Consider the following 24371-nt stretch of genomic DNA (forward strand, 5'->3'; position numbering starts at 1 on the left):
TTCAAAAAAAAGCCATTAATTTGTAACTACTGGTAAGTTTACCTAAGTCTTTCTAAAAATTCAAATAAAGTAATGACTTTACACATTTTGTAAAGTCTTAACACTGTTCATCAATATGCCTATAAATCTGGACAGAAGTTTTCTTTCAAAACTAATTTTGATATTAGTCTAAAATTAAATGTTTTATATTCATATGTAGTCTTCTTTTCTTATCTGCTTAAATAATAAATGAGCCTTAACTTTAATGGAAGTATTGTTTTCTTAACATTTTCTTCAGCATTAAAAAAAAAAAATCTTGCAGTTTGAGTATATAAATAAGCAGAGACAAACTTCTGCCATAAAGAATGTATGTGTTTTTTAAGATGTTGGGAACAAATCATCTTAGAAGGATATACCAATTTTTCAAAAAAATTCAGTGTGGTAGATCTTTAAATAGTACATCCATATTGCTTGAATTTTTAAAAAAATAGCTATTTGGAGCATGTGGTACAGAGGATTACAGACATCTTTTTGGGGTCATATGCTGAGGGTGAGAGCAAGATATAACTTTTTTTTTAAATTGAAGTACAGTTGACATTAAGTTAGCTTCAGATGTACAACAATGACTCAATAATTCTGTACATTACAAAATGCTCATCACAATAAAAGTGTATTACAATGTTATTGACTATATTCCTTATGCTGTGCTTTTTATCCTGTGACTTATTTTAATACTGGGAGTTTGTACTGCTTAATACCCTTTACCTAATTCACACAGCCCTCCTCTCCCCTCACCTTTGGCAAACACTCCTATTTATGAGTCCGTTTCTCTCTTTGTTGTTACTGTTGTTGTAAGATAAAATTTTTTACTTAATTTTTTTCTGCTATGATTTTGTTTTGTGGTACAGAATCCTAGTCTGGACTACTTGCCTTGTATAATAATAGTTTTTTCAATTGCTTTATTTTTTTTTTAAGATTTTATTCATTTATTTTTGACAGACAGAGATCACAAATAGGCAGAGAGGCAGGCAGAGAGAGAGGAGGAAGCAAGCAGGCTCCCTGCTGAGCAGAGAGCCCGATGTGGGGCTCAATCCCAGGACCCTGGGATCATGACCTGAGCTGAAGGCAGAAGCTTAACCCACTGAGCCATCCAAGTGCCCCATTTCGAATGCTTTAAATGTGACAGTAGATATGTACCGTATTTCCATACTATTATAAATTTTATTTATTTTTGAAACAAATAGATTTTATAGGTTATTTTTGCAACATTCAGTTACCCTATGCTTAACATACAGTATAGAGGTATATAATAATAATAGTAATAGAGGGAGGGGTGTTGTTATTTAATCAAAGCACAGTTGACATATTAGTTTCAGGTGTACAACATAGTGATTCAAAAATTCTATGCATTATGAAATGCCCACTACAGTAAGTGTAGTTGTTATCTGTCACTATACAAAGTTACTATGATTGACTGTATTCCCTGTACTGTTCTTTTCATGTTGTTGATTTTTCCTTCCCTTTTTCTGGTGGGGTAGGGACAGAGGGAAAGGGAGAGAGAATCTTAAGCAGGCTCCATGCCTGGCATGGAGCCTGACATGGGGCTCAATCTCATGACCCTGAGATCATGACCTGAGCCAAAATCAAGAGTCCGATGCTTAACTGATCACACCACCGAGGCATCCCATATTGTTGATTTTGAGCCAAGAGTTGACTACTTTATTCAGCAAATATTGCTTGCTCATTTAATATGAAAAGCACAGTTTATTCTGACAGTACAGTAGCAAATAAGTCAAGCTTTCTGGCTTTGCTTGTATATATAGAGATAAATATTTTACAAATGAATTGCACAGTTAGTTATTTAATTAGAACTGAGATATACACTACAAAAGAGAATATAGAGTTACATGAAATGTGTGGGTTCCCAAACAGGACCTATAATTATCAGGTTTTGAACTTAGTTACTTAATTTATAATTAAATTCAGGGAATATTTGATATATCTGTGTAGACAATCCTTTGTCCAGTTGGAATTTTTTTTTTCACTTCATAATATAAGAAACCTCTCTAAATACAAATTTTTGCTTTTCACTGTATCACTCATATATCCTTCAAATACTGAATGTGAGAATTTATTTTTTTGTTTTACTCAAGACACAAGCAAAAAAGATAACTAAGGGTTTTACTGTAACTAATCTTAACCTTTGTAACTTTTGTAACACCAGAAAAACATGGGATTGAAAGGCAGAGACTTCACCTACTAAAAGCAATTTCTATTTCATTGGAGAGGGATTGTGAGTATCATAGAAACATAAAAAGATTCATTGATTCAAGTGAACTTGATGTTAAGTATAGGGAAGTCATTCATTATTTATAGACTTTTGATTAAATTGTTCCTTGTTGGCTTATTAGCCATTAATTGTAGCAGTTTTCATTTGATAAGTCCCATATTTGTCCAGGTTACAAATGTCAATATGAAATAAACTTTTCTAAGAATTTATTATAGGGGCACCTGGGTGGTTCAGTAGTTAAGTGTCCGCCTTCGATTCAGGTCATGATCCCAGGATCCTGGGATCAAGCCCCATGTTGAGCTCCCTGCTAAGTGGGGAGCCTGCTTCTCCCTCTCCAGCTCCCCTGTGCTTGTGTTCCTTTTCTCACTGTCTCTCTCTGTCATAAATAAATAACATCTTTTTAAAAAAAAAATTTATTGTAAGAATGTTACATGAGAAGTTTAGATTATTTTTAGATGCTTAGATTTAAAATTTTTTTTTATTTTAAAGTTTTTTTTTCTTTTTATCCATTTGAAAGAGAGAGGGTGAGAGAGAGCATGAGAGGGGAGAAGGTCAGAGGGAGAAGCAGACTTCCTGTAGAGCCGGGAGCCCAATGTGGGACTTGATTCTGGGACTCTGGAATCATGACCGGAGCCAAAGGCAGTCACTCAACAACAGAGCTACCCAGGCGCCCAGATGCTTAGATTTTTAATATTATGTCATCAATTCTTAAAATAATATATATTGGAACAGTATATTAATTTCTTAAAAATAGTATTTCAATCCTTAAATGGTTAAAAGTTTAAAAATGTGGGCCCTGCAGCCCATACTCCAATTAACAGAGGTGGCAATTGCTGTATGACTTTGCTAGGTTTTTTAAGTTTTCTTCATAAAAACAAACAAACAAAACACCCTGTCTTATAAATAATACTTTCTCTTTTCCTGTGTAAAATTTAAAAAAAAAATGGAAACAGGTAGTTTATAGCCCACGGTACCATTTTTTAACATTGTCACTTTTTTTTTTTTTTTTTTTTTTTTTTTTTTAAAGATTTTATTTATTTATTTGACAGAGAGAGAGATCACAAGTAGGCAGAGACGCAGGCAGAGAGAGAGAGGAGGAGGCAGGCTCCCTGTGGAGCAGAGAGCCCGATGCGGGGCTCGATCCCAGGACCCTGAGATCATGACCCGAGCCGAAGGCAGCGGCTTAATCCACTGAGCCACCCAGGCGCCCCAACATTGTCACTTTGATGCCAATTCTTCCAGTCACAGGTTATGTGTACTTAGACAAGTTACATAACTTCTTTGTGCTATAGTTTGTCCTGTGTATTATAGAGGGTTGTTAAGACTTAAGGGAGTTGGTACTCTAGGGTTTGCCTGGCACATAGTGAGGGATTAATAAATGGTATACCTAATATTAGGATTAGTATTAACATTATTCTATTATTATTATTCTACCAGCTTGCTTGGCAAATGTCATAGGCTGCTGGTAAGAGCTAAAACTGACATGGCAAAATTTTCAGTAGACTAAACATTGGCAGAAGCATCACTTTCCTATTTAGATATGCAAAAATTTGAACCAAGAAAGAAAAAATTTGAACCAAGAAAATTGGAAATGATAGAAATAATGACCAAAAACAGATTCAATTGCAGAAGCTCTAATGGGTCATATTTGAAATGGACCAAAACCCAGACAAAAATAAAACTTCTAAATCACTAAATTTAATCTTATTTGTAAAATTTATTGTACACTAGTCAGGGTTCTCCAGAGACACAGAAGCAGTAGGGGAGACACACACATACGCACAAACACACAAAGAGTTTTATTGAGAGTAAATGGCTCATACCGTTATGAAGGCTGAGAAATCCCATGTCTGCCATCTGCAGTCTGGAGACCTGGGAAAGCCAGTAGCATAATTCTAGTTACAGTTCAAAGGCCTAAGAACCAGGGAAGCTGATGGTATAAATTCCAGTCCAAGGGTAGGAGAAGACCCATGTCCCAGCTCAGGCAGGCAGGCGGGGAGTAAATCCTTCCTTCATCCTCCCTTCGCTTTTTGTTCTCTTCTGGCCCTCAGTGATTTGGGTGATGCCCACCCACATTGGGAGGGCAATCTACTGAGTCACCTGGAAACACCCTCAGACAAACCCAGAAGTAATGTTTTAATCTGGGCCCCATGGCCTAGTCAAGTTGACACACAAAATTAACCATCATAAGTCCAACCTTTGTCAGCTTGAGAACCATACTTAGTCTCCACATAAAGACAACAAGGTCATAATTCTGCCTAACATGATACGATTAGTCTGTGCACAGCTGAAAATGCACTGATGCCTTCCCCAGAAGAGAAATAAAAGTCTTTCAGTGTTGTTTTCTTGATATCCTAAAACTTAAATACTATGATGTAAAATTAACAATTCTTAAATACTTTGATATAAAATCATTTCATCTTTGTAAGGAAGTAAAAGAGGAATGAAAACACATACACATATTCATAGCAAAATTAGAAGGGAATATTCATGACAGTTACAGTCCACATTTCTGTCATGTGGTCATAGCTACTATTTATAACTGCCATCTTCCACTATCCGCTCTATTCCCTTTGCTTTCAACAAGCACTTCAGCTGATTTTAATTCTTTCTGGTGAGATAACCCAGACCTTCATTCCTGAGGAGTCTGGGCCATTAGTAATCCTTCCTAATTTTTCATTGACCTTAATCACAGGGCATGATAATACTAAGAGACGCAATCTTAAAGGATCTTCTGTTCCACATATTTTCTTCATTTCTACCTCTTGATTCCTGGTTTTGTGAATTTTGATTGTGGGAGAAAAGGCACCATATATTGGACGCTGATTCAGAGCACATTCATCGTTCTGGAGAACCTTGCCCCAAACCTTTAAGATATTTAGTGTTCAAAAGGTCGTTCCATTATTCTGTCAAGTCAGCTGCTTCAGAATGTTAGGAAACATGGCAAGACTAGTGAATTCCATGAGCATGGGCCTATTGTTGCACTTTTTTTTGATATTAGGTGAATTTTTTGATCAGAAGCAATGCTTTGTGGAATACCATGACAATGAATAAGGCATCTATAAGTCCATAGATAGTAGTTTTGACAAGAGCATTTATGTGCAGGGAGGGGAAATCCATATCCAAAGTATCTTTAACAGTGAAAACAAAATGCTGCCCCTTCCATGATGAAAACAATCCAATGTAAGCAACATGCCATGATAGCTGGCAAGTCACCCCAGGGAATGATGTCATATCAGGTGCTCGGGGTTAATCTTTGCTGCTGGCAGATTAGACTCTCAGCAGTGGCCATAACCTCAGTGAATGGAAGTCTGTGTTGCTGAACCCATGCATAACCTCCATCCTTCCCACTATGGCTGCTTTGTTCATAAGCCTATTGGACAGTGATGGGTGGCTGAGGAAATCCACAAAATAGGTCATCCTATCCAATTGATTTTTAAAATCCTCTGCGGAGGTCACCCTTTGATGAGCATTCCCATGGAGCACAAATAAATGTCTTCATGTTTTTAGCCCATTTAGAGATGTCTCTTTACATCTTCTGTGGATTTCTTTGTCATCACTTTTCCCTTCCTCCACATTAAACCAAGGCATATCTGGCATTTCCAGTTCACTCGCAATGGCCACCTTGTGGCCATGTTTCAGCCAACCAAACAAATGCTAGAACCTTCTCTAACTCCCTAATTTGCAACACTAATGCAGAATCTCTGCAGAGTGAGCCTGTATGCTTATTAAGAACTGATTCCCATGAAAGTACTTTTTGTCCAGTAAAAATGCACATGAATATAATTGGACAGGGCTAATTGCCATTTAGAAAATTGATAATTGAATGAAACTGACTTAGTGGAGTTAGATTCATTCTGAATATTTAATGTATGCCCTTTATGCCTATACATATAGACTATATTAGATAGTAGACGAAATCACAAAGGATGAATCTACAAAATACGAAAACCGAAGGCTGACGGAAAACACAATATTGAAACCCTGGGGACTGATAGACACATACACATGTACATATAGTCATACATACCTATGTGAAGTAGTAGAATTGGCAGAAACAGCAGAGAAGATAGGTAGTAGAACTATGGAGGAGTAGCACCTCAAAATCTAAGTAAAAGTTTTAAGGGTGATCAGTTGTGTTAAATTCCGTAGACTGTCTAGTGAAAGTAAGAGCTGAATAAAGGGCTTATTTACCTTTGAGTTTTTATATCATTACTACGTATTGATATTGTTAGTGATTAGAACAGTTTCAGTATGGTTGAGAACTAAAGCTAGTTTACAGTGGATTGAGGAACAAACCTTCCCTCAGTGGGAAGTATGAAAGGAGAAATAACATGTGTAAAGTATGGAATTTAGAACTTATCCCTTGAATAAGAGAAGGCAATTAGAAGTTTTGTAAATTTTCTTGGTAAAAATGTGTTCCCAATATTAGTACCATTTTTGAGAGGTTTTGGGGGTGCTTGGTTATATCAACTGGTTTATACCAGATCCTGTGATTCCATTCTCATATGGGCTGCCTGGGCTTGGTATTTTCCTGGGGATCCCCTGATATAGAATCTTGGCAAACAAACGTGGACTACAGGTGTCAGGCTTTACACTAGGGCAAAAAATTCTAGTATTACTCGTGAAATAGCCATGATCTCATTAAACAAAAATTATGGCACCTGCCTTTTGGATGTGATCATTCCAAAAGAGAGAGTGCCTTTTCCCTATTTAGAAAGGTAAGTATTTACTAAAGTGATATACGTGTGGTAGATGTACTCCTTGTATAGAAATACTGTTTTAATAGTACCAGAAAATTCCTAGGAGAAATAATCTGTAATACATTGAATCAAAAAGTCCTCGTTTTTTAAATAAGTAAACTATTCATTTAAAAAATCATCTTTTGGGGTAGCTGGGAAAAGGGAGTATCATTTTAATTAAACATTTAATAGTTTTTAAATAAAGTTTTATTTTGACACCAGTCTTACTCCTAATGTATTAAAGAATGAGAGGAACTATTCTTTACTCAAGCTAGTTTAATAGGAGATGACTCTAACTATTTTGGAATTTTGAGTTGTTTCTTTTCTTTACTGTGTGAACTAATAGTTTCTTTTAGGAAGTCTTACATAATGGTGAATTGATGTCTTTTTGCTTTTTTTGGAACAGCTTTTTATAGAAACTGGTTAGAAAGGGATTTCTTAAGTGGCTGCATTGGTACTCACATTAAAAAGAGCAGGAAAGGAAATGGAAAGGTTTCATGCTTCCGTGGTTAATTTCTTTGTACGGCATCTTTTTTATCTCTGTTTCCAGCAGTGATTTTCATGCATATGAAAGAGGTCTGCATTCTAAGAGCAAAGACGTTTTTATTCTGTTGGGATTTAGGATGGTTCATGTTATTGTAGATGCCTTATTTTTATTTAAACATTTTTATTTGAAAATAGAATTTTCAGTAAATGCATATTTCTGTGGTGTATGACAGTGCTGTCCTATAGCAATATAATGTGACCCACATATGTATTTTAAAATGCTATGTTAAAAAGAGTAATAATTACAGACAAAATTAATATTCTTAAACTCGATGTGTATAAAATATTATTTTGACCTGTAATCAATATAAAAATTATTGAGATATTTTACCTTTTTATTTCATATGAAGTCTTCAACATTCAGTTTATGTTTACAATTACATCCTTTTTCATTTGCACTAGCAATATTTCAAGTGCTGGGTAGCCACATGTGGCTAATGACTACACTGTTGTCCAGGGTATGTCTGTAGAGTCGGAACAAATTCTTAGTATCTGGATGGATGGATAGATCAGAGGGGATTTTATCTTTCATGAATTGGATTTGATTTGTATAATAACCAGTTATCAACATAGAATAATGTGTGGCATCAGTAGATACCAAGCCTGGACTTTTTTATTCCTTAGAAAGTTATTTGGAGTAGATAAGCTAGAAGCTGTGGGTAGTTGGAACTTTTACATTTGGTTACTCATAATAGCTGTATTGTATAACTGCGTTTATTTATGTTATATGTACATGTTCCAGTTGCTACGAAATTTCATTATATATCTGTAACTTACAGCATAAATGCAATTCCAACTACAATGAAGATTTTGTGCTACAACTGGAGAAGGAATTGGTCCAAGCCCGTCTGAGTGAAGCTGAGTCTCAGTGTGCATTAAAGGAGATGCAGGATAAAGTCCTGGATATAGAGAAGGTGAGAACATGTAAATACTGTCACTCCCAAATTAGAAGGGACATGTGATAGATATACTTATTAAACAGTTAAATTGGACTTGGTGTTTTTATGCATTGGAAACCTTATATATTAGTAACTAAGAGAGTAAAGGAGAAAGAAGATTCTTAATTATTCGTTGTTGCCATACTACTCAAAGCCCCTTTTTTAAGGGTTAAAAAAAAAAAAAAAGGAGTAGAGCCCTTTTAAAGGAAGATAACCAGGGTAATTTGATATGAATAATATTTAATTATTGAAGAAGAGAAACTTAACGTATACATAATAATGGTTGTCTTCAAATATTATACCTTCATCTGCAAGAGGTAGGATATGACTAATACATAAACATTTCAGAAAAAAATCTCATCTGAGTGTTACTGTTAAAACTTTCCAAGCTACTGTAAGCCACCTCGGGATATGTGGGAAGATCTTAGCCTAAGGTGTACTTACAGACGATAATTTCCTCTTTTCAAGGTAACTAAAGAACTTTAAGGATTAGATAAGAAACAGAAATGCTTTTAGGTTTCTTAAAATTCTCAGACTCAAAAGTCTGTTCTAGATCACAAAGCATGAATCTCTTTTTTGTCATCTGTAAAATTATTGATGGCTTGAGCTTTATGTTAAGTTTGTTCTTCTCACTATTAGGTAGTATCTAGCTATTGAATCAAAGCTTTATACATAATGAACATGACAGCCTCAAATTGAAATAAAGCAGGATCCAACTACTTGTAAGTAGTAGTGAAGTAATTTTGCTAGAAATATACTTGCTATTTTTATATTATTTTTGGAGAATTTATTCTCCTATTTGTTGAGAAAAAGCCAGCAAGAATGCCATAAAAAAATGTATAATAAAATATTAGGTTTCTAAGTTAGGAGTACTGTGGGTAGCATAATGTAGATAAGAATCTTGATCTTTCAGTTTTGAATATTTGGTAGAAAAAAATGCCCTTGGATCCAGTTTAAAAATGAATTTCTTAAATACATTGTTGGTATTCGTGTTATATAGTAGAAAGGAAATTAGAAGGCTTCATGCTTCCTATGGTTAATTTCTTCATGTAGGATTCTCTTTTTATGCATATACAGTAAATTTCTGGTATGCAATTGAGAAAATATTTAGTCCATCATAAAATTGTATAGTTGGGAAGGATAGCTTTATTCATGATCTCTGTGGGCTAAATTTTTCACGTCCTATTTTATAGTCATATTTTAGAAATATTTTAGAGTTATAAAATTTCATAGATTCGGTACTTGAAATCTCAGTAGTGCCTCAGTTGACTCAAGGAGCTTTTACTAAGGCCTAATTTAGGATCTCTTGGTCATGGCCCAGAGTAATAAAGGCTATCCTGTATCCTAAGGTGGGTCTTTCAGTAGAGCAGGAGATTAGTCTAAATCTTGTACTCTTTAAGCAAATATTTAGATCACCTTGGTATTAATTTCTTAAATATAAATAATAACTAATGTTTAAAGATTTTATACTCCTTTCCAAAGTGACATGCTGAGAAAATACAACAAAACAGGCTTTAGACAATTCGTTTCCACAGATCTTTAAAATATGAATGATGTCCATGCTTTGCTTGGAGTCCTAATCAGGGGTTAGTAAGCTTATTGCCATGTTGAAAAACATCTTACTCATGTTGCTTTAAAACTCTGATTACTGTTTTATTAAGTAAAGCAGTTAGACTTTTTGTGTCCTCAAAATTCAATGCAGTTACCCTCATACATTCCCTATGGAAATGTAAAACAATAAATCTGCTTTGGAAAAGCTTAACAGTTTCTTAAAAGTAGCAGTTCTGCTCCTTAGTATAAACTCGAGAGAATTAAAAATATAGGTCCACACAAACACTTTTACACAAATGTTCATAACATTTTCGTAATAGTCAAAAAGTGGAAACAACTCAAATTTCTGTCAGCTGCGAATGGATAAATAAAATGTAGCATATACACACAATAGAATATTATTTGTCAGTAAAAAGGGTTGAACCTTGAAAACACTCTAGATGAAAGAAGCCAGTCATAAATGGCCACGTATTGTGTGATTCCATTGATATGAAATGTCCAGAAGAGACAGAAAGTAGACTAGTGATTGTCACGGCTGTGGGGAGGGGAAATGTGGAGTGACTGCTAATGGGTATAGGGTTTCATTTTGGGGTGATTAAAATGTCCTGAAATTAGATTGTGGTGATGGTCGTACAACCCTGTGAATACTCTTAAAACCACTGACTGGTGCACATTAAAAGGGTAAGTTTTATGGTTTGTGATTTATATCTCAGTAAAAGTGTGTAAAATTAAGTATAGTTACATATGGGACAAAATAGCTCTTACTACGTATGTTTTATTTAATTTTATTCTTTAAATTTAAAAATTCCATACTGTATTTTCTCTTGCTTCAGAGAAACAACTCCTTTCCTGATGAGAATAACATTGCAAGACTTCAGGAAGAGCTCATTGCTGTGAAACTGAGAGAAGCAGAAGCTGTTATGGGATTGAAAGAACTTAGACAACAAGTCAAGGATTTAGAGGAACACTGGCAGGTATATCATATTTTGTATGTTTTTTAAAAGGCAGGTTAAACCTGAATACCCAGTTTGTGTGAATTTGAAGTAGCTGATGATCAACACTAGGACTTGAGTTTAAAATGAGAAGGACTCTTTCAATGTAGAAATCTGAGAGCATTTATAAGTTGAAGGTACCTTTAAGCTGTTTCTCCCTTTTTAATTCATTTAATTAAAAAACAGATAAAATAGAGATCAAGTCATGTATTATTGTGATTTATATACAATGAATCAAAAAATTTTCCTTTATATAGGGCATATTTCTTCTGTTGATATTAAATCCATTAGTATGGAACAACAGAGGGTGACACTAACATAAATTTGTCTATACCTTTGTAAACTTTTGAAAATTGGTTATCTCACAAAATCAGGCATTTATATGTCTGCCAGTTTATTCACATATAAGGGGAAGTGTTGACAAGGAACAAACAAACAAACAAAAACAAGTCTAGAAGACAGAGCAAGAAGGGAGAGAGGGAAGGAAAAGAAACTATATACCATTTCAGAATAGTGACTTCGGTTTGAATTTGGGGTGGGGCTACATCTAGCAAAGACTGAAATTAGTTCTTAACATTGCCACAGCTTTTTTCTTTCCCCAGAAATGTCAGGCAGCAATAAACTAAATTAAAAACAAAAGAAAACTAATGCTTCACCATGGATATTTTGAGAACACTCCTAATATTCCTCCCTTAATTCATGAATGACCCCATTTTTTTTTCCTTGGGATTTCATTAAAAATGTGGGAATCTCTTATAATAAATCTAGGGTAAAAATTATATTCTTTACAATTTGCCACAGTATAAACAGATTTGAACTATATCTGAGCTTGTATTCCAGATCTGCCACTTGTTGGCTATACTGACCTTTTGAAGTTACTTAATCACCATTTCCGTCATCTGACCTGGATAATGACGATAATGGTGCCTAACTATTAAGGTTTTCTGGGGCTTAAATAAAATAATGTATATACAGTGCTGAATATAGTAGTGGGCATGAAATAAGTGCCAGGAAAGTTAGCTCTTATTTTGATAGTGGGAATATTTGTTGCAGTATAATTTTTTTTGTCTTTTAGCGCCACTTAGCTCGTACTACTGGGAGGTGGAAAGACCCACCTAAGAAAAATGCTGTGAATGAGTTACAGGATGAACTGATGACCATTCGACTTAGAGAAGCTGAAACTCAGGCAGAAATAAGAGAAATAAAGCAAAGGATGATGGAAATGGAAACACAGGTATGATGGGAAAGCCTGGTAGCTTAAAAAAATACCATTAGCAGCGTGCCTGGCTGTCTCAGTGGGTTAAAGCCTCTGCCTTCAGCTGAGGTCATGATCCCAGGGTCCTGGGATTGAGCCCTGCCTTGGGCTCTCTTCTCAGCGGGGAACCTGCTTCCTCCTCTCTCTCTGCCTACTTGTGATCTCTATCAAATAAATAAAATCTTAAAAAAAAAAATACCATTAGCATAGGGTGCCTCCGTGACTCAATTGGTTAAATACTGGATTCTTAGTATATGTGCTGCCGAAGCGAGCACAAATACTGGATTCTTGATTTTTGGCTCAGGTCATGAGCTCAGGGTCATGAGATCAAGCCCCACATTGGGTTCCAGACAGGTTGTGAAGTCTGCTTAAGATTCTCTCTCCCTCTCTCTCTCTCTGCCCCTCCCGCATCCCCTCACATGCTCTCACTCTCTCTCTAAAAACAAAAACAAAATCTATTAGCATATCAAAATTTTATGCACGGGTTATATCATCCCTAAAATAGAGCTAAAAGATGGATATATGAAACTGTCTAGACTAATTTCCTAGCCCAAGGAAAAAGGGCTAAAAATTATAGTCTTTGGTATCAGAGATTTAGTGTCTTCTTTGACCTATTCCGCAAAGTTTGAACAAGTCATAAAACTACATTTAACTTTGTTCCCTTGTTGTATAACTTGAGAGGCAATAGTCATGTAGAGCAAAATTTCTCAACCTTGACTATTAAAATAGGTTTTGAACCCGGTAATTCTTTATTTGGGGGACTGGCCTCTGCATTGCAGGATGTTTACCAGCATCCCTCTACCAACTCGATCCCAGTGTCACTGTACCCCCCCCACTCCAGATTGTGATGACCAAAAGTATCTCTACACATTGCCAGATGTCCCCTTGGGGCAGAATTTCCCCTGGTTGAGAACAATTGGTATAGACTATAATGTGAATGATTCTTCCTTATGTGTAATTTGGTGACTCTGAGCATTAATTCCAAAGTTATACTTCTCAGATCTCCCCTTTCTGTAATAAATTCTACCTTAAATATACTTGATTTAAGATCTGCAAAATCCTTTTTATGGAATTCATTTGCATTATAAGCCACATTTGATTTTTATGTGGTACATTTATGTGGACCATATTCTGTATTCTCTGTAATGTTATTTGGTTTTCAAAATATCTAGTCAGTAGGGGGCATAGTTAACTCAGGTATCATTCTGCATACCTATGTGCAAAATGATCATCCGAACTTGAACATGATAACAAGAATCTGTAAATCCTTTAGGTTAAATATATCTTGTTTTACATTGTTCAAAGTTATTTTCTTGTATTTTTCATTAAAATTAAAAATAACAGTAAGATTATGAAAATTAGAAATCTAGCTTTTATAATGGGAAGTTTTATTTTTATAACAAATTTTATCTTCATGTACATATTAAAGATGCAAGCACAGCTTTTAAGTCATTGTTCAAGTTTTCTTTCTTTCTTAAGACTTTATCTACTTATTTGAGAGAGAGCATGAGAGAGCACAAGCAGTGGGAGGGGTATAGGGAGAAGAAGAAGCAGGATCCCTGCTGAGCAGGGAGCCCAACCAGGGGCTCAATCCCAGGACTCTGGGATCATGATGGAAGCGGAAGGCAGACGCTTAACAGACATAGCCACCCAGGCGCCTCAGATTATATTTAAGAGGGATAAATGTATCAAATTCATAAACATCGTTTTGAGAACTTTTGAATACAAAACACTGTCCAGCCATCAGAGAACTTAACACCTAAGAAATCAGGCATGCACAAAACTACATTTAATATAATTCACTATATGACATAATGGTTACTGATCATTTCTGATTAATGTAAGTCAAGTCATTATGCTGTACATCTTAGACTTACACAGTGCTCTGTATCAGTTATATCTCAATAAAATCTAAAAAAAGTATAATTCAGAAATTTGGTAATTAAAGAGTTTGATGAAAACTGCTGTGGAAAATAGGAGGGCAAAATTAATTCCTACTAGATGGTTTAGGAAAAGGCTTCCTAAGAATTTGTATTTTGAATTATACCTGATTAAGTGTGATTTTGGATCGATTTTTTGGAAGAAGAATCACATAAAGTACTGTTTCCTAAATGCCAGTGCTTAAACTGATGATGGTCCATATCGAGCATCCAGATTAAGAGATTTGTCCTTGTTGATACATTTCAGCTCCTTCATTGCAGTGCCTTTTAGAAAATACCACCTAGGGAGTCCACCCTAGTTTACTGAGCCCCACTCTTCTTCCTGTGTACCAGTTTTTGCTCTTACAGATAGTGCTGCTCTGAACATTCTTGTACATGTTTCCCTGTGGATAGCTCCGAGAATTTCTTCAGGACAGGGTTTCTTATCTCTTTTTTATACTATAAACTCCTTTGGCAGTCTGAACCCTCTTGACCCTTTCTCAAAATAATGTTTTTTAATGCATAAAGTAAAATAATAGGATTGCAAAGCAAACCAGTTATATTTATCAAAATACTGAAGAACAAACAAGTGTATGATACAGCACACATACAGAGACATACACAACACGTTCAGATTTCTCATATTTTGGATTTTTCGTATTCTGTTTTTGTTCATCTGCTTGTAATGTGTTTGTCCTTCTGTTCACCGTTAAGGTTTTCTCTTACTTTTAGCAGTTTGAAGATGAAACGTTTTGATGTACTTTTTTGCCTTGTTTGTTTTCCTCTGAGTTTCTTGGCCCTCTGGCTTTGTGTCTACCATGAAATTTGGAAAATTCTTAGTTATTTCTTCTTCAAATATATATTCTGTCCACCATACTCTTTCCTCCTCCTGGGATTCCCATTACACATACATTAGATTATTTGATATTGATAGTAACTCTTGATGTTCTCTTCTTTTTTCCCCCTCATTATTTGTTCCCTTTGTGTTTCAGTTTCTCTTGACTTAAATATTTCTGTTGACTTACGATTAAGTTCACTGATTCTTTCTTCCACTTTGTGAGTTGTCTGATGAGCCATTGAAGGCATTCTTTACATATATTACTGTGTTTTTTATTTCTAGCATTTCCGTTTGATTCTTTTAGTTTTTATTTCTATGTCAGTACTAACTATGTGATCTTGCATGGTTTTCACTTTTCTGTTAGAGCCTTTAGCATATTAATCAGTGTTACTGTAAATTCCTTGTCAGGTAATTTAATATCTGTGTCATACCTGAGGCTGATTCTGTGGATTGCTTTGTCTCTTGGTAGTGTTTTGTTTTTTCTTACCTGTTCCTATGCTTTGTAATTTTTTGCTGAAAATTGAATATCTTGAGTAGGACTATAGGCTAAGGTAAGTAGTTTTTAATGCCTGGAAATGGGCATACCTTTTCCTCTGCTAGGCCTTTAATGTGGGGGATTTGAGTTAATATAGTCAGGAGTTGGGCTGGGTTTGAGGTTTGTTGTTTCTGTGGTTACCCTCATTGCACCACAGGCTTCAAATTCCTCTAGCACTATCTTATTTTTAGATTGGGGGCTGGTTTGCCAGCGGGTTTCTCAGTGTCTTTAGGTCTTCCATTTACACAGCATTTCAGAGAGAGTCAGTCTCCAGAGTATTCCATGTTACTTGTTGCAGGAAGTTGGAGGGGCAGAAGCCTTCCCCATTTTTCTGATAAAGCCTTAGTCTTAGGCTGCATTGTGTCCCTGGATCTGGAGTGTTTGACTTTCTTAGCACTCTGCCTGACCACACCAGCATACTCCTAGGCCCACAATATAGTCCTGTCCCATTCTCAGGTGTAGTGGTTTCCCCAGTGCTCCAGGGGAACAGTGTTTCTTGGCCTGTGAAACCTTTTATTCCCTAGAGGAGGGAAGGTTTAGTGCTCCTTCTCCATTGCCTTCTATTCTCCCTCAGGCCTATGCTGTGGAGATCTCTTTCTCAAGACTCTCCTCAGTCTTTTTGTGTGTACCTTTTTGGGTCCATGAAGAGAAAGTGTATAAGAGCTTGTAAACTCTGCTGTTCCCCTTGGGCTCCACACTCTCTAGCCAGCCAACACTTGGCCACAACCAATTTAATAATATTCTGGGTGAATTATTCTTACATCTGCCCTGTGTCCTTAGGTTTGGGGATAGTTGGTTGCCTTGTAACCTTTCCTCTCTGGTTTTAACAAGAATCACGAATTTAGAGTTTGGCTTTTTTTTTTTTTTTTTTTTTTTTTTTTTTAAGAATAGGAGTAGTGCTCTTTATATTCTACAACCCCATCAGGAATCAAAACTCTTTATTATGATGTATCTATTTAAAATTATTTTTTTCAATTTATTTCTTCCCTTTTTTCTATTTTTTCCCCTCCTTTCTTCCTTTTTTATTGGATTAATTTAGATGTTTCTTTTTCTACCACTGGTTTGACTTTTATGATTCCTTTTCTGTTAGTGTTTATTACCTAAAAAAATAAAAAATGCTCACCTGACTGAACAAAGTTTGATGTTGATAATCATCTCCATCTTCCTTCTAAACTGTATAAAGGCCTTGGAAGATCTTCATGTGCTTTTCTTCCATTGTTGTTTTATGGAGTCATTGCTTATTTGGATTTGTCTATTTGCTAACTTTCTGCTCTCTGTTACTTTTATTTAACAGTTTCTTTCTGATTTCAATCATGCATTGTAAACTCTTACTTTCCTAAAGGTAAATGTACTTTTTTCCTCACGCTGGTATGATAGTTTAGCTGAATATACTATTGTAGGATGAAATTTATTTTTTTAAGCACTACAAACTTTTCCTTTTGTGATGTCTGCTGAGTATTTCACTCCCCCCTTACCAGATACAGTTTTGCCCTTGATTTATCTCTTTTTGTGAGCATTCTGTTTTGTTAAAATGTTTCTTAGTGAGGGTTTATTTGTATTTATCCTGTCTAAAACTAGTTGAGTTTCCCAGAATGTGGATTCATATATATAACTTTCCAGTTGTAAAAATTCTTAAGTATTGTCATCTCCTAGACTATCATAGCTCACTTTTTCCTTTGTTTTCTGTTTTATTCTGCAACCTCCATTAGGTGTATTTTGTACCTCCTTACTCTCGTCTATGTCTCTTGACCTCTTCTGGAACACTGTTTCTTCAGTGTAGCTAATTCTCTGTTTAACCCTTTAATTAATTTTTAACATTACTGACTATATTAACTTCTAGAAGTTGTATTTGGTTGTTTTTCAAATTTGCTAAATCTGGTGTTTGTTTGTTTTTTTAAGATTATTCAGTTATTTATTTGAGAGAGAGGGAGAGAACACATATATGAGTGGGGGGAAGAGCAGGAGAGGGACAAGCAGACCCTGTGCTGAGTGGGGAGCCGGACACTGGGCTCCATGCCGTGACCCTGAGCTCATGAGCTGAGCCGAAATCAAGAATTGGACGCTTAACCAACTGAGCTATCCAGGCACCCCCAAATTTGCTAAATGTTTTTTGATAGTTACTTGTTCTTTGCTTATGTTTTTGCTCCCTCTTTTTATGTCTTATCATTTTAAATAAATTATTTTATACAAAGTCCTTACATGATTATTATCTAGAGTTTTTAAAGAATCTGTTCTTGTTATCCTTTTGTCTACAATTTCTCACTCATTGTCAATTTTCAGTTTTATGTGTGGAGTTTTATAATTTTGAATCATGGACTTGTAGTGAGGGGTTGAGGGAGGGGTTCTATCTGTGGGAATTCTTTGCAGCTTATGTTGAATTTATGTCTTTTGAAGTGTAGTTATTTGTTCAGTGGTAGAAGCGAAGACAGTAAAAAGAAGTTGCAAAACATTTTGAATCTAAGTATTGAGTACTAAGAAGATCACTATTTTGTAGACAAATACTGAGTCAGGAAGAAGAGTAAAAGTAAAAATAAAGAAACTCAAAAATGGTATAAAGTTTTGGAGCTTAAAACTGTTACATGATGCAGATTTTTTTTTTTTTAAGATTTATTTATTTATTTATTTCACAGATATCACAAGTAAGCGGAGAGGCAGGCAGAGAGAAAGGAAGAAGCAGGCTCCCCACTGAGCAGAGAGCCCGATGCTGGGCTCGATCCCAGAACCCTGGGATCATGACCTGAGCCGAAGGCAGAGGCTTTAACCCATTGAGCCACCCCGGCGCCCCACATGATGCAGATTTTTTAATAAAACTGGAGGCTGGGTCGTTTTTATTGAGTGAGGTAGAATAGATGTAATAATAACAACCAAGGATTTATTAAGTATCTGTTTAATTTCAGACATTACGTGAGATTCCTTTCATAAACTTTTCTCATGTGATTCTTACAACACAGCCTTTGAAGTCTAGTCATAATATCTATGCTTGTACCAGTGTACTGGATTTGATGGGATTAGGTAAATTTAGCAAGGTTGAAGAACTGTATAATGAGGAACCAGATTCTTCTGTCTTCAATTGTAAAATCCCTACTGTTTCTTTCAGACGCCTAATAGAATCTTAGGGTTGAAAGAAATCAGGCCATGTGGAGCCTGCATTGGGAAACTACTTTATGTCAGTCAAATTAAGGTCTCTATATATTTTTTAGCATGTTCTATAGTTTTAATACATTAAACACCAACATTTATTGAATTATTTCTATAAATTAAGTGCTGTTCCATGTAATCTCTCATTTAATACTGAAGAGACCTGAATGAGAAATAGGGAGTATTTTTATATACATTTTTCAAATAAAAAAAATAGAAATATTATAACTAGTTTGCTTAATCACCAAATAACAAGTCAGAATTCAAAACCAATTCATGTTCCTTAAAATGACTGTGCTGTACATTGGAATACAGAAGTGCATGTGACACATTTCATGACAAAAAGGATTTTACATTCTAGTAAATGGTGATGGTACTTTTCAAGCAGGCTGTCTTTTTGGGAATGGGAAAGAGGAGTTAAATTCATCATATTTCTGTATCTACTCATTTGTATGATACTGTCTATTTCAGAAATTAATACTTCAGGGTCTGTGTAAACATTCTTTAAGTTTGTAGATAGTTATTGTATAAACAGAAAGTTAGGAAGAGATTCTAATATAGACCTTAAGTATCTTCTGGATGACTCGATTTTTAAAGCACATTTATAATTTTTTTTTAGCGTTTAACTATTATATGTTAAATAAAATCCACCTGTAACTAATGATAGCATTTTACATAATGTTATTGAGATATAATGGGGAGGTAAAAATTTGTAGATTTTTGGGGGGTCTTTAAAGTTTGAGTATTTATATTTTTAATTATTAGAATCAGATCAACAGTAACCATCTTCGAAGAGCGGAACAAGAGGTTATTAGTCTGCATGAGAAAGTGCAGTATCTTTCGGCACAGAACAAAGGACTCCTTACTCAATTAAGTGAAGCAAAGCGCAAACAAGCAGAGATTGAATGCAAGGTAAATATATTGGCTACCTAATGTTTTTGTCAATATAATAATGCTTTTTGTTTTGTCTCTTCATCATTTTAAAGGCAGTAAAACCAAAAGGAGCTAGTTTGATTTCCCACTTTTCCTGGATTTTGTTTGGTGGTTGCTTTCAGACAGGGTTAGCTCATCTTGCTGTGAGGTGGATTTCAAGCAGAAAATCTCATTTCACCCACTTGGTTAATGCCAGTTTAGGAAATTAAGTTAACCAATTGGCTGAAAATTGGTATCTCTTTATAATTTTTCTTTTGACTTGTAGCTCTTTAAAACCAAAGCTTTTAAAATCACAACCAAAAAGATAGGTAATTTAGGGAGATTAGGGCAACTCTGCTTTGATTGGTATGGTATAGTATGCACTCAGTATTGATATATGTTTTCTGGGTAGAGAGCAAAAGAAGTGTGTTTGCCCATGGTTTGGGAAAATTGTGTACATTTCCCATTATTATTTTAATCAGTTTTTCTATTTGTTATGCATGAAGTATTTGGATTTATAAAGCTTCAAAATTATTTGAATGCAAGTAAATGTTTTCCTGAAGTCAGTTTCCAGTGCAACTGTGGTGAAAGTGTGAGGGGATGAGGAGTGGGGTAGGATGAGGAGGGGGGGTAGAACAAGAGAGAGTGAGTGTGAGAGAAAGAGAAATAACTAAAGATATGACTGTGGTCTCAGCATTAGAATAGATTACTATGGACAAGTTATGGAATTTTAAAAATAAAGTTGGCATCCATCTTTCCATGGTGATACAGCAGGAATGATGCCCTTTAAGATTCTAGCCTTATTATTCTATGATAAGAAATAAGACTTTCATTGGTACATATGAAGCTGTAATTCCATCAACTTGTTCTGGTGTCATTAAAAACCAGGAGTGAAGCTTGAGTGGTTTATCAGTGTCACTGAAATCCAGAGATGAAATTACATCCTAATAAATATGCATGGCTGTTGCAATTTACACTGACAGAAATCTGAAATTTGTGCTAACTTAAAATTAGTCCCTCTACAAGGATGTGACTAGACTAATTTAAAAATAAAATAATGTGACATGAGGTTATATCAGTTTGATTTGTCTTTCTAATATGTGATTAAATTTTTATGATGCCATATTGTCTGTGCTGACTTATTTTTAATGAAGAGGTAAACTTAATCTCTTTTCAAATTATTGGGGTTTTTCTTATATAGGTTGATAACACTGTTACTGGATTTAATATTGTTCCTCAAATGCCTTAGCACCTTTTAAGGAAAGTAAGGTGTTCTTTGGAAATAATTTTTGGGATTTGCTGATGAAAAAAAATATATATATATACATATGTCTATATGTGTATATATATATATATACATATGTCTATATGTATATATATATATACATATGTCTATATGTATATATATATTTTTTTTTAAGTTTAAGTAATAGGCTCAGATTCAGAATTTTAGAAAATTTTAAGATCCTATTTTATTTTATTTTTAACTGTTCAGTAATAAATCTGTGAAATTTGTTACAGATGCTGATTCTTATATCTGTGTGTGTGTTTAACCTGTATATTGATTTATTCAATATTTTGTAATACCTTTTGTAGATTTTAAGAATGACCAGTGTGTTATTACCGTAGCACCTAGTACATTGTAATTAAGTGTATATATTTTACCTGTTATACTGGAACACTTCAGGAACAAACCCTAACTTTTTCAAGGAAGCTAGTTCTTCAGTTATGGAAATCTGGTTCATTTTCATTTAGGTTTTTTTTAGATTTTATTTATTTGAAAGCAAGAGAGCATATATATAGGTATGCACACAAGTTGGGCAGAGGGTTAGAGGGAGGGGAAGAAGCAGACTCTCCACTGAGCCGGGAGCCGGACTCTGGGCTCCATCCCAGGACCCTGAGATCATGACCTGAGCTGAAGGCAGACACTTAACTGATTGAGTCACCTATGTGCCCACCCCTCATTTAGTTATGTATGATTATAGCTTGTAATTTGTTGATAAATAACTATTAAATTTATGTAATATATCAGGATACTGTTTTTAGTATTAATGTTATTTTCCTTCTACAACTGAATTTGAATGTTCCCACTTAAAGATGAAAATAGTATAAGTCTGTAATCTCCAATATGAAAAATTTTTTTTAATATTTTATTTATTTGACAGAGAGAAATCACAACTAGGCAGAGAGGCAGGCAGAGAGAGAGGAGGAAGCAGACTCCCTGCGGAGCAGAGAGCACGATGCGGGGCTCGATCCCAGGACCCTGTGATCATGACCTGAGCTGAAGGCAGAGGCTTTAACCCACTGAGCCACCCAGGGAGCCCCCCCAATATGAAAATTCAAACACTCTGAAACCCAAACATCTTCTCATAAATTTCACAGAAATTCATTTGGGTGGCCATTTATAATTTTTGTTTTATCCCTCTTGGTGTGAATATTTATACTTCACAGTTTCATTGTGTTTAGTAGTGAGCAAGGTATTTCATTATGGATGCAACCTTGTGGATAATACTAATGTATGGTTCATGTATCTTATTATTTTTCTAAAATCTAAAAAATAAAAAATTCTATGACATCTTTAGTCCCCGAGATTTTAGTAATGAGATTGTGGGATTTCCTACATAAATCTAAATTTGAAGAGTATAGAAAGATTTTATATTTTCTAGTTCTACATATATAAAGAGAGATACTAATATGGATATGTATATATCCGTGGAAAAGGTATAGTACAGTAATTCATACATAAACTTGTAAAATTATATGATAAGTAATTTTAAGTAGGAAAGTCAGGGTATTTTACTATGATTATAACATTGTACATATTTGTAGTAATGACAAGTAGGAAACAGGAAGAAAATAAACCTGGTGCTTATATATAATATAAACCTTTTTTATATATATATATTTATTTGTCAGAGAGAGAGAGAGTACAAACAGGAGGAGTGACAGACAGAGGGAGAAGCAAACTCCGAGTAAGGAGTCTGATGCAGGACTCAATCCCAGGACCCTGAGATTATGACCTGAGCCAAAAGCAGATGCTCAACTGATTGAGCCACCCACCTTCCCTAATATAAACTTTAATAGCTTAATACATATGCATTTTTTCATAATGCTTTGATTTTTTAACAGTATAAGTGAAAGCATTGCTCACACTCTTTCTCCTTTTATCTCATTCTCTTCCTGACTCTACCATATACCCTTTCTTTTATTTTTTTGCTAGGTGACTGCTTTTATTTTCTGATATGTCCTTCGAAGAGTTTTTTTTTTAAGATTTTATTTATTCGAGAGAGAGTGAGTGAGAGAGAGAGAGAGCATGAGAAGAGTAGCAGGGGAGATAGGGAAGCAGACTCCCCACTGGGCAGGAAGCAGGAAGCCTGATGTGGGGCTCCATTCTAGGAACCTGCAATCATAACTTGAGCAGAAGACAGATGTTTAACTGACTGAGCCATCCAGGTGCCCCTCTTTCAGAGTTTCTTTTAGGCAAATACAAGCAAGTACAAGTACATAATTTTTCTTTTCACTTTTTTACTTTATGTTAACATATTGTGTGTTCTTCTCCTTGCTTTTTTTTTGTCACTATGGTTTTTTTTTATGTCATTATGTTTGATAGAGCTTTCAATATCAGTACTTCCTTGTTAGTTTCTAAGGTACATTGTTTTCCATTGCACGGATGTATCGTAGTATACTTAACTAGATTCTTATTGATGGGCACATGGATTGTCCCCCATGTTTTTGCTGCCACAAGCAGTATAGTGAATAACCTCTTGTACATATATAATTTCAGACATACAGAGTTATATACACATTCTGTACCTATAGAGGTATATCCACACGTTCCCTTAGATTGGTCAATGGGTAAATGCATTTGTACTTTCATAAAATTTTGTCAGACGACACTTCTTAGGGTTGAACTGTTTTGTACTCTGACCAAGAGGGCATGATAGTACCTGTTTTCTCCATTATGTTACTTACAAAGGTACTTACAAAGTGTATAGCCAAACCTTTTCATTTTAAGTAGATGTAACTTGCATATTTTGGAACAGTGATTCTCAAATAAGGGTGGGAGGAGGTGAGATTATGAGACTTCAAAGAATTATGGCATCTGTTTACATATTCATCAAATACTTGGGCAGTCTTTATTTGTTAGTATTATAGGCACTGGGGACTCAGTAGTGAAGAAAGTGAGCACAATGTTTATTGACACAATAAATAAAAAATACATAAGATCATTACTAATGATGTACTCTAAAGTGGGAGGTAAGAGGAAGTAGTGATTAAGATGGAGTGCCAGGAGGTGGTAACGAAGCTGGGATGTGAAGAATAGGAAAGCAGCAGCCATGTGGAGAGCCAGGGGAAGATCCTCACCATGAAAGGGTCGCAGAGTTCAAGATCCAAAAGCAGAAAAGTTGGTTGCTGAGTCTTGTATAAAGTAAAAAGCCAATGACATAAGAACCAGGGAAGAGGTTGGGACTCCACTTCTTACCATATAAAATTTTACTTCCCATACTAATAAGTTTGGGTTTCACTCTTAAGTGCTGTGGGAAGCCATAGAAAGGTTTTAAGCAGAAAATCAACTATGACTTTTTCTGTTTTGCTATATTTCCTTCAGGTTTTTTTTTTTACATTTAATTTTAACATTTTTTGTTTACAGAAAAGCAGCAAAAATAGTATAGTTACCATATAACTTTTAATCAGCTTCTCCTAATGTTAACATTTTATATAACCATGATACATTT

General features: G+C 35.0%; 1 protein-coding gene across 5 annotated transcripts in view; it reads left to right on the forward strand.

Moving 5' to 3' along the window:
* EVI5 (ecotropic viral integration site 5) overlaps window positions 1–24371 on the forward strand; it is a 200666-nt gene that overhangs the window by 105064 nt on the left and 71231 nt on the right. For all 5 annotated transcript variants that reach the window (XM_046014873.1, XM_046014881.1, XM_046014846.1 and 2 more), the window contains 4 exons: window positions 8337–8471; window positions 10880–11020; window positions 12114–12272; window positions 19489–19635. In XM_046014873.1, coding sequence (XP_045870829.1) covers window positions 8337–8471; window positions 10880–11020; window positions 12114–12272; window positions 19489–19635 — 582 coding nt within the window. The remainder of the gene's footprint in view (window positions 1–8336; window positions 8472–10879; window positions 11021–12113; window positions 12273–19488; window positions 19636–24371) is intronic.

The sequence above is a fragment of the Meles meles genome, chromosome 1 (genome assembly GCF_922984935.1).
Source record: "Meles meles chromosome 1, mMelMel3.1 paternal haplotype, whole genome shotgun sequence".
NCBI classification, from domain to species: domain Eukaryota; kingdom Metazoa; phylum Chordata; class Mammalia; order Carnivora; family Mustelidae; genus Meles; species Meles meles.